Here is a 16,122-nt window from a genome sequence, read left to right on the forward strand (position 1 = left end):
CTCTGTATTATCTATTTCCACTTACACAAGTGGATGCCATAAGAATAAATATACTTTGCAACAGTAAGATATTCTGATGACAAACAGAATTGTTAAATTCTGTTATCAATAAGAGACATTCATAATGGACTTGTCACACTGCAGTGGTGTATCCTGCATGTGCATGAGTGGGGCGTAGATGTGGACCTTTGCCTTTGCTGGAAATACTCTTACTTTCTGAAAGCAGGAGGATGAGGAGATTATTATTTAATGTCCCGTCAACAACAAGGTCATTAAAGACAGAGCACAAGCACAAATTAGGGAAGGATGGAGAAGGAAATTGGCTGTGCCCTTTTGAAGGAGCCATTCTGACATTACACTTAAGCAATTTGGCGAAATCACAGAAAACCTAAATCAGGATGGCCAGATGCAGGTTTGAAATGCTGTACAGTGTGCTATCCACTGCACTACCTCACTTCGTCTGAAAGTAGGAGACATGCGCTGACAGAATTGAGAATATGGGTAGATGATGCGAGTTGTGTTGGTAAGAACATTGCTTTTGAAAGCTGAGGGTCTGGGTGCCAGTCCCAGTCAGAAACAAAATTTCAATCTAAAGTTCAGCTTCCAGAGAATCAACTTTATAATCTTCTGTGCTGGGAAAATACATGATATTTCTGCAATAAATTCAAATAACATTTTTATAAACATAATTACTGATTTATTAAAAACAAAGATTCCAAGACTTACCAAGCGGGAAAGCGCCGGTAGACAGGCACAATAAAATAACACACACACACACACACACACACACACACACACACACACACACAAATTTCGAGCTTTCGCAACCGGCGGCTGCTTCGTCAGGAAAGAGGGAAGGAAAAGGAAAGATGAAAGGATGTGTGTTTTAAGGCAGAGGGTAAGGAGTCATTCCAATCCCGAGAGCGGAAAGACTTACCTCGTGTGTGTGCGCGTGTGTGTGTGTGTGTGTGTGTGTGTGTGTGTGTGTGTGTGTGTGTGTATACCTATCCTTTTTCCCCCTAAGGTAAGTCTTTCCGCTCCCGGGATTGGAATGACTCCTTACCCTCTCCCTTAAAACTCACATCCTTTCATCTTTCCTTTTCCTTCCCTCTTTCCTGACGAAGCAGCCGCGGTTGCGAAAGCTCAAAATCGTGTGTGTGTGTGTGTGTGTGTGTGTGTGTGTGTGTGTGTTTTATTGTGCCTGTCTACCAGCGCTTTCCCGCTTGGTAAGACTTGGAATCTTTGTTTTTAATATATTTCTCCCGTGTGGAAGTTTCTTTCTATTTAATTACTGATTTACTATGACAGTGACTAAAAACACATCATGAGTTTCTCCTTGCAAAGGTATAACAGTTGTTAGAAACACAACTGAATCCCAGTCTTAAATAGGTACAAACTGAATAACTTACTTCATAATGGACATTTTTAGCTGCGTTTGAGAGTCAGGAATATGTAAAAGACAGTGTTATTAAAAATTTATACATACACTACTCATATGAAGATGGCCACTCAACTGGCACGTCAAAAGCTTTTAGGGCAATAAATATGTGGCTATCATCTTTTATTTGTTACTTTATTTTCTGCTTGAATTAGCACATCACAACAGAATTTATAAATGTGAAACATCAAAGGATCACACTCAGAATAAGACAATAACAATACTGTGGAATATAATCCATATAACATATCACAGATTATTCTCTGCTGACAGCACCACTTAAATACTAGACATAAGCAATATAGAATTTGGTCCATCTTTTTGACGCAGTTGGATAGAGGTATAAAATAAAATAGGGAGATTTCATAAACTGATCACAATGAAATTGTGAAATGGATTCTTCTCATTTTTTCCCAATGTTTCTCTCATATAAACAGCATTCATAGTATTTTAAAGACAACAGTGATCACAGAAGTATAATAATTTGTGTGCATGACTGAAATAGTCATACTAAATAGTAAACATTTTCTACACTGATTTTGCTGTTATACACAAATGGAAATGTACTGAAGAACATCACCCAATATAAAATAGTTCTGAAACAGATAATATGTGTGCACAGGAGGTGCAGCAATTAGTTTTTGATACTTGCCGTACATGGAACGGAGTGACATGACAACATGCAACAAAGCCCTTTATTTAATGGTGCCTAATTACACAAAGAGACCAGCTAAGTCCGCATTTCCATTGTGCACAGATCACATATGCCTCTGCAATGTCAAGAAGGCAACAAAAAGTGTCTATTCTACACTCTGTGGCATTGAGCATGGACAAGTGTTGGAGTTGCAGATGGACAGTTAAATACTGAGCACAAGAACAAAACATGTGGTTTGTGAGGAATCAGTGCTCGAAATAGTGGGAAACAGAAACTTCTCACAACAGCCAAAACCTATCAGTGCAGTCTCAATACATTACAAAAGTCTGTATAAGAGGGTCATAAGGGCCTCCCAATCTACTGGACTGAAACTGAGAAATCTCACAGTCACCATGCCCCTCAAAGGTATGCTTTAATGATGTACAGTAAGTTTTTTTTTCCACTTATGCTCTTGACATCAGTTCATTTGCACATTTATTAACACTCAGTTTCTGGAAGTGAGCCAGTATTTTCACATTTAATTGGAACCTTTCTCTTGACATCATGCTACAGGCATGAACAACAAATAATGGCTTGGTGGAAGTGAATCTACATCATCACATTCCTCTAGCATGTTTTCCTTTGACATTATTTCAACAACAACAATAATATATCTGGAAAAATGAATGGAAGTTTCAAAGTGACATCACGTTCATCTCCAAGTCAGCATAAAGTGTCTAGGAAAACTTATGTTCACACCCAGCATTCAAGCCATACACTAGTAATTAAGTAGTAAATTAGAAAATCATATGGAATTAGATATATATCCTAAATACCTTGAGCAGAAAATGATACATTATCCAGTATCCTGTTGCTTCCATCCTTCAACAATATCTGGACCTTGTGTGACAATCTTTCAGTAGCATCCCAATACTGCAACAGTGCTACAATATGCTTTTCACAGACTGCCACAATGAAAACAGTACACTAATTACAATGTGTACACAAGCATTTAAGAAGTCATTATTCCCATGCCACACACATGAATAGAACAGGGCAAAACCTTAACATGAGGTACAATGGGAAGCATCCTCTGCCATGCACTTCACTGTGCTTTCCTGATTGTAGATGTAGACATAGATGTACTACTTCTACCCTGGTCCCTGGCTCTATTGAGTTGATGAGACACAGTTGGGCGACACCTAACCTCCAATTTATGCCCACGAACAACAGTCAACCTGCCATGCCAAAATGTGCAACAAGGAGACATTTGTGCAAGATATTGCACAATGGATTATTTGCTTTGCACGATACATTAGGGAGTTGCTCTACATGCTACTAAAATATTGTTATACATGTCAAATGCATTCTTTATTTTAATCAATATTAAATACTGTTGCCTTTATCTTGTAACCAGCTTTGGATTTGAATGTTCTTCAGTGTATTCCATCAGTGTATTTACAAATGTTACATATTTGTTTCCATTTTGAGATCAATAGTAAACAAGCATTCATCAATACTAAGAACATCAATTACATGACATCTCTTACAACAAGTTATAGAAACTCTTATGCTCAGATGTTCAAATAATTCACTGAAAACATTACAATAACAACATCTTTCTTTTTATAATGATGTCCTTGATGTTCAATTTACCAAAAATATACAAATGATAAGCAGAATTTAGAGTGTAACAGTCAGTTTGTTTCCACTATACAATGTACGGTAAGGCACTATAGAAAAAATAGTATGCACAGGTACAGTTGCTGGCAGTATCTCCTCAAACTGGTATATCTTACTAGGAAAATATCAATAAATGGTGTCTGTTTCTGCTCAACAGGTATCAAAATGTACTGAACTCGAAGTGGATGGAACCTTACTATAAATAACTCATAATGAAGCATGTACCAGTAACTATGTTTTAAAGGAAAAGTGTCATGAGAATACAAAGCAGATAATGAATGAGAGGGAAGTCTTCGCATGTGTAAGTGTATAATACTGGAGAATGGGAAGTTAGAGAGACTGCAAGATAGCTGCATACGCAATGTTCATATATGAAAAACTTGAGTTTCAAGAAAGATCTAGCACAAAATTACACATATAATATTATCATTTTTATGTACCAGTAAGATGATAGTACAATGAGAGAAAAGTATAGAAAATGAACTGAGTTCAGAATTTCTTTACGCCTCAGGTAAGAGATCTTATGAGAAGAACAAAGCCAACATGGAGAGGCAAACAGCCTAAGAAGAAAATTCTTAACATTCAACATAGAGTCAAATGACCATTATACACACAGAGAATAATATCAGGTTTGAAGACATAGTGAATGAAGACGTGGGCTCCAAAGAAGGTATTCTATAGAAATTGAATAAAAATATGAGGATTACAAATGGAGAAATGCTGGTTATTAGTAAAAATTTATCATCTACCATACAACAGAAATTTATAATCAAACCAAGCAGCAATATCCTAAAATATAAGACTGCATCTTCATCTGTTATAAGCTTCGTAACATTTTGAATAAAATTTTCTGAAACTTCAGTATGGTATGTGGTTCCTAATTTAGGGTTTGTCATTTTTACTTTCCATGAGAAAAGAAGTGTGAATTATGATAATGCTTACCAAAGTAGAAACTATTTTGCCATTTTCTATCTTGGGGGAGAGGGGGAGGGAGGGAGGGGGAGGGAGGGGGAGAGAGAGAGAGAGAGAGAGAGAGAGAGAGAGAGAGAGAGAGAGAGAGAGAGAGAGAGAACACTGAGGACTTCTTATTACGAGAAAAGACACAAAAAGGAAAAGGGGGACAATTTTAAGTCACCATTACACCTACAGACCATTCAGTGACAACAGGACACAAACTCAGTTGGACATGGATTTTGCAGTAGGCACATAAAATGGAAGTGGAGAGGACTTCACATAACATCCAGCTCTCAAGTCAGATATAAGAAAAGAGATTTTGGATAAAAGGAAATGTATCTCTATGCAAAACTCTTTTGTTGCACTAGTGACCACACTTTATGAACTATCATCTTATCTCAACATTGCGTATATAAAAAACAATAAATTAAAAAGCATTTATTTCAAGCTCTTTATGTTTCTTAAATTTTAAACCTTGGCACAAAATATATTTTCATGATTTTTCTCTTTAGAATATATGATGATAATAATAGTTGTATTATAGCAGAAGTATTGAGGAAAACAGACTGTGCAGGGGGAGGTGGTGGGGCGATAGTAGGAGGGACTGATTAAGTGCCTTCCCACACAAACCTCCCACTCACTTTTCACTTTTCTACTTCACACTGCATCATCACTTGTAACTAATCATTATTTTATCCTTGGAGTATGACAGATCTTTCACTGCCCCTCCGTATTCTCTCCTTTGTTCTGAATGTTTCTCTAAGCAGTTCCCTACAATGGCCTTACATGCACTCACATGTTCCACTCGAATAATATCTTTTCTGACCCTATCTTTTATCTTGTCCTATTCCTCTCACTTCCCACAGCACACACCTTCCATTCCCCCTACATCCAATCTAGCCAAAGATCAGTGTCTCTGCTATTTGGTGTTCATTAGTACTCTCATAAATACTATGTTCCAGCCCATGTTTAATGTTGCCACGTCTATTAGCTCCCTTACTGTATAAAATTATAAAAGAATCTGAACTGTTGAGTGAAAAATACCATTAGGAGAAGAAGCTGACACCTGGGGAAAAACAGCAGCCTGCGCCACTTAATCAATATATATTATAAAAGACAAGAATAAATTAAGGAAAGTTAGATACATTATGCAGATATTTTAAATCAGATTTCCCATATTTAATTTTATTAATGTGGGACTCCCTCAACCATACTGGTTAACACATTCTCTGAGTTTCTCTCTCAGTAAAAATTGAAGTAGTTCACTCAAAGAAAACTATGTCAGTTTCAAAATTAATATGTTTTGGTACCAATGTGTACCATTTACCAAACTGAATCAAACAATAACTGTAGTTATTAAGAGCAGTTATATGAACCATTTACATACTATTAGGAATGAAGACAAAAATTGATAACTGTATTGGAAATACCTAGCTGTCTGACAAATCAATTACAAAACTTGACTATAGGATTCATACCACATTCATATCAATCAGTTAAAGAAAGTTGTAAGCAAATAAATGGCAAACTGATCCATTGTTTTTTGTGTCAAATTCATGTGTCACAGACATCAAAAAGTACTCTTACAGTAAATTTGCTTTCTTCCATTCATACAATTTACAGTAAACAGGCTAGGATTAAATATTTGAGATGAAGTTAATATGTTGGTAGCAAAAAAAATCAGAAACAGAAAAGTAACAACTGAGCCTATGTTTCTTGAACCAAAACATGCACTGGGATTCAAACAGAAGAAAATATAGTGTTATTAGAAACCAGGAGGAAACAGTAAGTTAGCATGACACCAAAATGACAAGATATGCATTTTGTACAGTATATAAAAAGGTCAAAACAATACATTCACATATGCAGTTCTACTTCTACATGTTTCTGCTAGCATTGTGAAAAGCATCTGTACAGAATGTGGCTTCTTCATTCTTGCCGGATACTTCTTTCACTTTTACAATATGTAATGTATGGCAACAGCACATTTTCTGTACTGATAAATTGTAGCTGGATAGATTACAAAATCTGTTTTCAAACATGAAGCTGCACACATTTACCAAAACAAAAAAATACATGTAAATCCCAGAACAATTACACCCCAACAGTACAAAATTATTTACCCTATGCAGAAAGAGAAAACAGCATCCAAACCTTTTAGCTGAGACTAAAAATAAATAAATGCAAAATTGAGCACCCTTCATTAGTAATTATATCAATGGCTATCAGTCTTTTAGAGATCAAACATCAATAGTGCCACTCATGCAGAAGATGAACATGTCAATTTATTTAGCACTTTAGAAAAAGGAACTGATACACGTATGCACTCATGCAAGCTACTTATTTTCTTCAGTATATGTTTTGTAAGCAAGTGACAACAAGCACACCCATTGAGTTCACAGTTGAAAACTGAAAATAATTACATTTACATAGTTTCCATCTCCAGTACATTACTAATCATCAAGTTGTCCTCATTTTCATACAATTAGTAAACATTTAAACTAAATCCAGTGTCAATAAACAATGAAATTGTCAGGCTAGCTATTTGAAGTAAAGTCAACCTATTACCATGTGAAAAGAGACCACACAGAATGTAACACACTAATTATTTAATTAAAATGTATATACTTTTCAAGTTCACACTGCTGTGTCAAATATCGATTATATAGCTTCTTTTCTTTTTATATGACTCATGAGAACAAATTGATGAGGAGTATTACCAAAATTCAATGAGGCCCAACATTGTCCCAATTTGCTAAAGCTTTGAAATCAATGTTTTCAAACCTCCACTTCTGTGTTAAAGATGCACCATCACACTTGGTAACATACATTTTTAGACTACCTGGATCACAGTCCAAGCACCGTGGATTTCCTCCATGCACAAGCCACTGGTTCACCTAAATGAAAATTTGTTATGTTTCAATTTAGTGAATTTATTTTATTGTCTGCAAACAGTAACTACAATTGAGGGACATGAATAGTGTCAAAGATTTGACTCAACTTTTGGTCCCCAATGTATTGAAAATGAAACTTTCTCTGCTACCTACATTTTCATAAGTACACACTCGTCTCCATAAGTTAAAGGATCTTTGAGATCCACGATACAGTAGAAGCACAGCATATCGGTAGAGAGATTATGACACACCAGTTGTCTATACTATCATTAGTCAGTAAATAGAGCTCTGTGAGAGTGTTAAGCACCATCAGTATTTATGAATGTTATACCATGATATGTATAATAGGCGGTCTGATCAACAGATATTTTATGAACCCACATATGGGTTGCAAGTGGTACTCACCAAGTGTGGTGTCCCTCCACTGATGGCATACGGAAAACCAGTATGAGTTGTGACGCTCTCAAGTAAGAATACAAAATACACAGTAGTTCCCTACATAGTGGATCAGCTTGACCAGCATGGCTTATGGTAATAGGTGACTTTCACCTCTCAGCTTATTTTGCACTGAAAGTGGATGGTACCAGCTCTGCTGGCCACACAAAATGTCATCCAAATGTGTCCACTATGGGATTCTGCATCCCCATAACTCAATAATGTGAGCCAAATGGATGCAACACACTAGACGAGTAGAACCACTATTGTCAAGGGATCTACCCAATAGGCTATAGTGAGTATACTAAGTGGTCTTGTATTGGTTGTACCATTTTGGTCATGTGATTTGTGTGTGATGTAACACTACAGTTCGGTGTGGACACTATCATAACATCTTTTTGTGGAACTTAAAGATCCCTTAAGATATGGTCACAAATATACTTTAATAATGAACTACCTACAGACAAAGAAACAGAAAAAAGTATATCAACTGAGACACCTGATTAAATTTATCTCAATAACTGACAACTTTCAACTTTTTCAATTCAAGTTTTTCAACAGATTCAAACAACAAATTTGAAGAACTAAAGCTTAAAAAAAAGGAAAAAATCCAGAATGGAACTAACAATATTATCGGAAGGAAAGTTGCTACTCACCATACAGCAGAGAAGCTGTGTCGCAGATAGGCACACAAAAAGACTCTCACAATTAAAGCTTTCGGCCATTGTCCTTCGTTCACATTAGACATACATATGCATGCACGCGCACGCGTGCACACGTCCACCCCCCCCCCCCCCCCCCCCACACACACACACACACAAATGCAAAACTGTGGTTTCAGTTGCCTGAGACTGCAGTCTGTGTGTGTGTGTGTGTGTGTGTGTGTGTTTTTGTTGCTGATGAAGGCAATGGCCAAAAGCTTTACTTGTGAGAGTCTTTGTGTGCCTATCTGCGACTCAGCATCTCCACTGAAGCTAAAACAAAATATCTTAAGCTTGAACTTGAATTAATGGTTTTTACAGGGAAGTGACTGATGAACTTACAATGCTGCCTGTTTTACACTGACAAAAAAGGCATGAAGGCACAGGAAAGAATAATGGATGGAAAGTTTACATGGGCAACAAGAAAATTTCTTTACCTAGAATGGACGTGGGATAGATATTAAATAAATTTTCTTTTTGTTACCTTGGTATATGTTGCACAATAACAAAAGTCAAGTATCAATTTCAATTGGTTTATGCTGCTTTCAAAGTAGTTGTGCTACGAGTGTGTCACTGAAAACTGATAATGTCACTTCATCAAAGACTACTTTTATTTGTTAAAGAACATCATATACACACCACAAGCTGCATCATAAATACTTATTTGCCAAAACCAGTTTCATCATCAACACAAATTCATCTAAAGACAAGTCTAACATTCAATTTTCAGTAATTATGAACTAGGAAGAAGAATTAAAAATGATCAATGGGCCCACCAGAGGCTGTAGAAGCAGTTTAGTTTAGAGTATACTTCTGAAGATGATGCATATGAAAGGAGGCACAAAACTGTAGCCTCAGATGAAACTTTGAAAAAGTGCACAATAAAGTATGGGAAATAGTAATTAAAGTTGTATGAAATAGTTACCAACATAAGCATACCAAAAGAAAGACATAGTATATATTATGTGAAGAATAAACTATAACATAGCTCTGTGCAGTATGTGTACAGCATGTCTTAAATATGAACCAAAATTATATGCAAAATTGATTTCTCTGAAATGTGTGGATCATTTTACATAGAATCCAACTAATTCTGTGCAGCATTGTTGTATAGAAGATGTGGGCCTACTTCTTCACACCATTACTGAAATAGCAATCAAAGCAGTGAGTGGAAGCTACAGGCCCTGCACCAATAAAGGCAAAATTGGTTTACTCAATCAGAAAAGATGATGGCCTGTTTTTTATTGGACACAAAAGCAATTCTTCTTACTGATTATTTTGCAAAGAGAAAAGATTGGTCCGCAAATATTACACAATACTTCGAGACCAACTGGATGGAAAACTATGTGCTTCGGTAACAAGAAAACTAAGGAATTTGAAGAAAAATCTACTGGAATATCCAACCTATTAATCATATTTGTCGCACTATGGTTTGCCAAGTGATAAAGAAATTTGTGGCTGGAAAACATGCAGAGCCCAACGAAGAGATTAGGACAACCATAGATAGTTATTTTATAAATCTTGTATAACAGCACTCAGGCATGGAATCCACACACTGGAAAACATTGGAGACTTATTTACCAATTTTTAATGAGTCTTTCAACTTCAGGTTGAGATATTTTTGCCTTACCTTCACACTGCAGTAAGGTTGACATTGGGTGCAAGAGGCAGGGCACTAATTTATTTGGGAAATGCTGAGGAAAGGTAGTGCTTGGCATTACTTAAATACAGGGAAATAAAAATAAACAGAGTGCACTATCTAAGTAGTGTGCAATGAGATGGGAGTTTGGGCTGGATGGAAAGCACACTTGGATATCCAAAGCAGTTAAGATGACCTCAAGTGTAAATTAAGAAATACAAATTCAAATCCCAGTCCTGCACAAATTTTCTCATGTTGACAATCAGAGTGGCTACACAAACCAGGAAAAAAATTCCTGGTAATTCTGTATACGAGAAGCTTGTGATAAATTTATGGTGAGCAGGGAGACGGTGACTTTTCTTTCCTCTCAGCTGAGTACATACCAGCCATAAGCAGTAATGTAACTGCCGTTATTAACATTGACAATTTATATGGGATAATACTCATATAATTAACATACTTGGAGGCATTAATTATTTTAAAATCTGTGATTTATAAAACTCAGATCAAATTTAATTTCAATGCTAGGTTAAAAACCCAGAATCCCCTGAGATTGTATGAAATTCCTGAGATTTCCCAGATTTTCCAGGTGAAATGCAATTCCTAAAAATTTCCAGGTTTTATGGAAGAATCAGCAGCCTGCCTTTGTTTTCATTTCAATGCCCTATTTTGGCTGATGTCAGGATTTATTTCATTTCATCAAAAACAAAAAAGCTCAACCCACATGGACCATGATGTAAGGATACTGTGATTGATGTCCTTGCCAGCAGGCTATCTAGCAGCAGGTGCTAACTGGTGACCCTTAGCTTCTAAAATTTTCTGTAGGTTCCCGCCTTTTACGGAGAATACTTTGTGGCATTGACAATGAAAGTCAGTAATGAGCGTGTGAAGGCAGTAGTGGGGCAAACTCAGTAGAGTGAACATGAAGTGAAAGAGTCAAGGGAAAGAAATACATGGAATTGAGATAAAAGTGGTTAAAAAGAGTACTATGAAGAGAATTTCATTGAAACAGGAATGTTGAATAGCCCATGGCTTCTTCACAGCAGATGATCCATCTACTGGCAATACACCACTCCCATTGTCATCCAGGCTTGGGATTGTTACCCACTGACATTCTGCCTTTTTGATAACACTTAAACCTCTCACAGCACAGTAGGCTTGGATAAGAAAGTTTTAGCAAGTCTGTAGCAAAATTACACACACACACACACACACACACACACACACACACACACACACACACACACTGTTCTTCAAGCTCTTTCACTGTCACTTTGGCACTAATCTGACAAGCAGCTTGTGCATGTGCTCACTCCACTTGCTATAGATCACTTACTAAAGGTCAAAGCAAAACTTGGCAAATGGCAGTTTGCTGTCTAAAGTTGCTGTTATGTGCACTTTGCACTCCCTATTCTGGTTGGCAGTCTATTTCAAAAGTTTGGTTTCCACTCTTTGAAGAGGAATAAATTAAGTTTTGTGACTGGTTTTGTAGAAAATGATTACAGTTATTCCAAATACAATTAGGCAGTAGTTTTATGTTTTGTGTCATTGTGGCTCGAATAACTATTGCACCCAATAGTCCAACAGCCAGCCATTAGCATCATGGTCAGATGTCTTAACAATTATGGGGCTGAGACCTTACAAGTTATCACTGTGTCACAACGCAATTTTCAAATTTAATTATCACAGAAAGGAACTATACTGAACTCTGCAAGGCAACAGTAGGGAACATACCACTTACGAGAACAGCAACTGTTACTGACACATGCAGGAGAAGTGTTGTATGGGTGAAACAGTGAAAACTATCATTAAGCAGCAAAGAAGATGGATTATGGTGGTATACACACCATAACACATCAATGATGGCAGTGCAGTGAGCTACATTCTTCATGTTTAAGTGTTGCAAACAGCTGTACTGGTGTAATGAGTTGCACGTGACATTGCTGCTGTAGGCACTGTTGAGCAGAAGAGCAGTCTGCACGTGTGTGGTGAATAAACTAATGCACTACATAAAACACTGAGAACCAGTGTCATGAGGTTAAAGAAATAGCAGTCATGGAGAAAAATATTGAGACAATTAGTGAAAGTAATTCTAATATAACAACAAAAACAATGAATTTTTACAAAATAATTTTTCCTCCTCAACCCAGGCAGTGAATCTCCCCTGACCCGCAAATCTGGTTAACTTTTGAGATATACCCCTTTCCTTAGACCTTTCCAGTTATTTTGCTTCACCCCTCTTCCTTTCCCTTCAACTCTTCTGTCTGAAGAAGGAGCCACTGGCCCTGAAAGCTTGCCAAAATACAACCTTCTTTTATGTGTGTGTTCTACCACTGCTTAGTGAGTTGATTTTTTATCCATACAATGAAAATAATTCTAAGTTATACAAGTTGGGACTAAAATAATTGTGGCCAAGATAAAGGAAGATATAGATTCAGGAATCACACAATTGTTGGGAATAGTGCAACAGGAAAACACTGTGGAAGGGAAAGACAGTACTGCACCAATTTTATGACAGAAGCAAGAAAACTTACAAAATAAAGGAAACAAGATAGAACAGGTATCTAAACAGCCAAATACAGAGAGCCAAGGACCTTTAGATATGCAGACACACTTAAACAATAATGGTTAAGATATAGGAAAGCACATCCTACTTGAAAGAAACAGAGAACAGGATACATGAAAACACAGCTTGAATGGATACTAGACACCTTGATAAAAAGATAGAGGAAACCACATTTGAAATGAGGTACACAAAACTTGGCAAGCAGCCTTAATCATCAAGTGGAATGAGTGGATTGAAAAATATGAGAAACGGAGTAATGTATATAGAACTCCACTGGTTGAATAGTTGCAATAGGTTGGATCAACAATTATAGCCAGCTCAGCACACAGCTGGTCTCTGCACAAGACATAGTAAAAAAATGTAGCAAAAAAAGATAACCGATACTGGTGAAAGTGGTGACGCAGAAATTGCCAAGGTCGAAATGGGAATAACGACTGCATGCACTATGACCGTTAACAATAACAACACTGGTAACTTCATAATGGATATTTTAGAGAAAGAAGCTGGAAGCCTCAAGACAAGAGTAAACAACATAGTATTAACTGGTTTGTAAAAAATACAAGCTTTCAATAGGGCAGGAAGACTATACTCAATGGCATTTATGCACTGGCTTAATAGAGTGATACTTGAGAAATGGGACGAAACAAGAAAGACAGATTCCACACTGTGGCAGATGGAAGAAGGAGCAGCATATTGAGCACATTCCCTCAACCCACAAGCAGCGGTCTTCAGAGGTGGGATCAACTATTTGAAACTATCTGTATGGTGATATAGGTTAGGATTCCAGGTATCACACCCTGCATCAATTCACCTTGGTAGGCCCTTGTTTGCGAGTAATTAATGGGAGGGGAAGAAAATGGAATTTCATGTGATATTCTAGAGCCTTAAAATTGATTACAAAATACATAGCAGTGTAGTGGTGTAGTGGTTAAGGTACATTCCTGATGCACATAAGGTTGTGGGTTTCAATCTTGTCAGCTGTTTTAAATATTTTTATTTTAAAATTTTTATGGAAATGATTTTGATCATTTTTTTTTTGTTCAATTAATTGTTTTAAATGTTATTATATAAATTTCCAATCCTTTGTCACATCATTTTAATGGTCGTATTAACTATATCATTTGCTCTTATTTGGTCGTGAATAAAGAAGAACTGGAACTGGAATTTTTGTGCATGTTATTTTTATTATTTTTATTTGCCCTATCTATCATAATATTTAAATGCTTGAAAATATTGATCTGTTAGTAAAAAGAAAAAAAAGAAATGAAAAAGAGAGACAGAGACACAAAACAATCTATTTATATTGACTGTTCCACATTATCTTTTTTATAGTAATCACTATACACACAATTAATCTTTATACAGTCATTTTTCCCTGCGGGTACGCAGCTTTACTGTATGGTTAAATGGTGATGGCATCCTCTTGGATATAATATTCCAGAGGTAAAAAGAGTCCTCCATTCAGATCTCCGGCCAAGGACTACTCAGGTGGACGTGGGTTATCATTAGAAAGAAAACTGGCATTCTATGGATCGGAGTGTGGAATGCCAGATTGCTTAGTCGGGCAGGTAAGTTAGAAAATTTAAAAAGAGGAATGTATAGGTGGGAATTAGTGAAGTTTAGTGGCAGGAGGGACAAGACTTCTGGTCAGGTGAATACAGGACTATAAATACAAAACCAAATAAGAGTACTGCAGGAGTAGTTTTGAAATAAATAAAAAATAGGATAAGCTACTACAAACAGCATAGTGAGTGCATTATTGTAGCCAATATAGACATGAAGCCCACACCTACCACAGTAGTACAAGCTTATGTGCCAATAGCTCTGCAGATGATGAAGAGATTGAAGAAATGTATGATGTGATTTTAAAAAAAATTCAAATAGTTAAGGGAGGTGAAAATTTAATAGCCATGGGGAACTGGAATTCAATAGTAGGGAAAAGAAGAGAAGGGAAAGAATTAGGTGAGCATGGACTGGGGGTAAGGAATGAAAGAGGAAGCCGTCTGGTAGAATTTTGCACAGAGCATAACTTAATCATAGCTAACACTTGATTTAAGAATCATGGAAGAAGGTTGTATACATGGAACAGGTCTGGAGACACTGGAAGGTTTCAGATAGATTATATAATGGTAAGACAGAGATTCAGAAACAACATTTTAAATGGTAAGACATTTCCAGGGGCAGATGTGGAGTCTGATGACAATTTATTGGTTATGAACTACAGATTGAAACTGAAGAAACTGCAAAAAGGTAGGAATTTAAGGAGATGGCACCTGGACAAACCGAAAGAACCAGAGGTTGTAGAGAGTTTTGAGAGAGCATTAGGGAACAACTGACAACAACAGGGGAAAGAAATACAGTAGAAGAAGAATAAGTAGCTTTGAGAGATGAAACAGTGAAGGTAGCAGAAGATCAAGTAGGTAAAAAGACAAGGGATTGCAGAAGAGATATTGAATTTCAAACAGTGGAAAATCCAGGATGGAATGTAACAATATTTTGAAAAGGAAAGTTGCTACTCACCATATAGCGGAGATGCTGAGTCGCAGATAGGCACTACAAAAAGACTGTTCCAAATAAAGCTTTTGGCCCGTAAGATCTTCATAAAAAATAGACAACACACACCCGCACCCACCCACCCACACACACACACACACACACACACACACACACACACACACGAGTGAGCGCGCAAACACACGACTGCAGTCTAAGGCAACTGCAGCCACACTGTTAGACTGACTACAGTTGCCTCATACTGCAGTCGTGTGTGTGTGTGTGTGTGTGTGTGTGTGTGTGTGTGTGTGTGTGTGTGTGTATTTGTTGTCCTTACGGGCCAAGAGCTTTACTTGGAACAGTCTTCTTGTTGTGCCTACCTGCGACTCAGATATTGAATTTAATTGATGTAAGGAAAAAATATAAAAATGCAGTAAATGAAGCAGGTGAAAAGTAGTATAAACATCTCAAAAACGGGATCAACAGGAAGTGCAAAATGGCTAAGCAGGGATGGATAGAGGACAAATGTAAGGATGTTGTTTGTTGTTGTGGTCTTCAGTCCTGAGACTGGTTTGATGCAGCTCTCAATGCTACTCTATCCTGTGGAAGCCTCTTCATCTCCCAGTACCCACTGCAACCTACATCCTTCTGAATCTGCATAGTGTAGTCATCTCTTGGTCTCCCT

General features: G+C 37.0%; 1 protein-coding gene across 5 annotated transcripts in view; it reads right to left on the reverse strand.

Moving 5' to 3' along the window:
* Positions 1-16,122, reverse strand: part of LOC126281268 (N-acetylgalactosaminyltransferase 6) — a 217,584-nt gene that overhangs the window by 22,476 nt on the left and 178,986 nt on the right. For 2 of the 5 annotated variants that reach the window (XM_049980090.1, XM_049980089.1), the window contains one exon: positions 1,555-7,606. The exons of the other annotated variants lie outside the window; for them this stretch is intronic. In XM_049980090.1, coding sequence (XP_049836047.1) covers positions 7,436-7,606 — 171 coding nt within the window. In that variant the 3' untranslated portion in view covers positions 1,555-7,435. Of the gene's footprint in view, positions 1-1,554; positions 7,607-16,122 lie in introns of those variants that run through there. 5 annotated transcript variants of the gene reach the window in all.

The sequence above is a fragment of the Schistocerca gregaria genome, chromosome 7, assembly GCF_023897955.1.
Source record: "Schistocerca gregaria isolate iqSchGreg1 chromosome 7, iqSchGreg1.2, whole genome shotgun sequence".
Taxonomy (NCBI): Eukaryota; Metazoa; Arthropoda; class Insecta; order Orthoptera; family Acrididae; genus Schistocerca; species Schistocerca gregaria.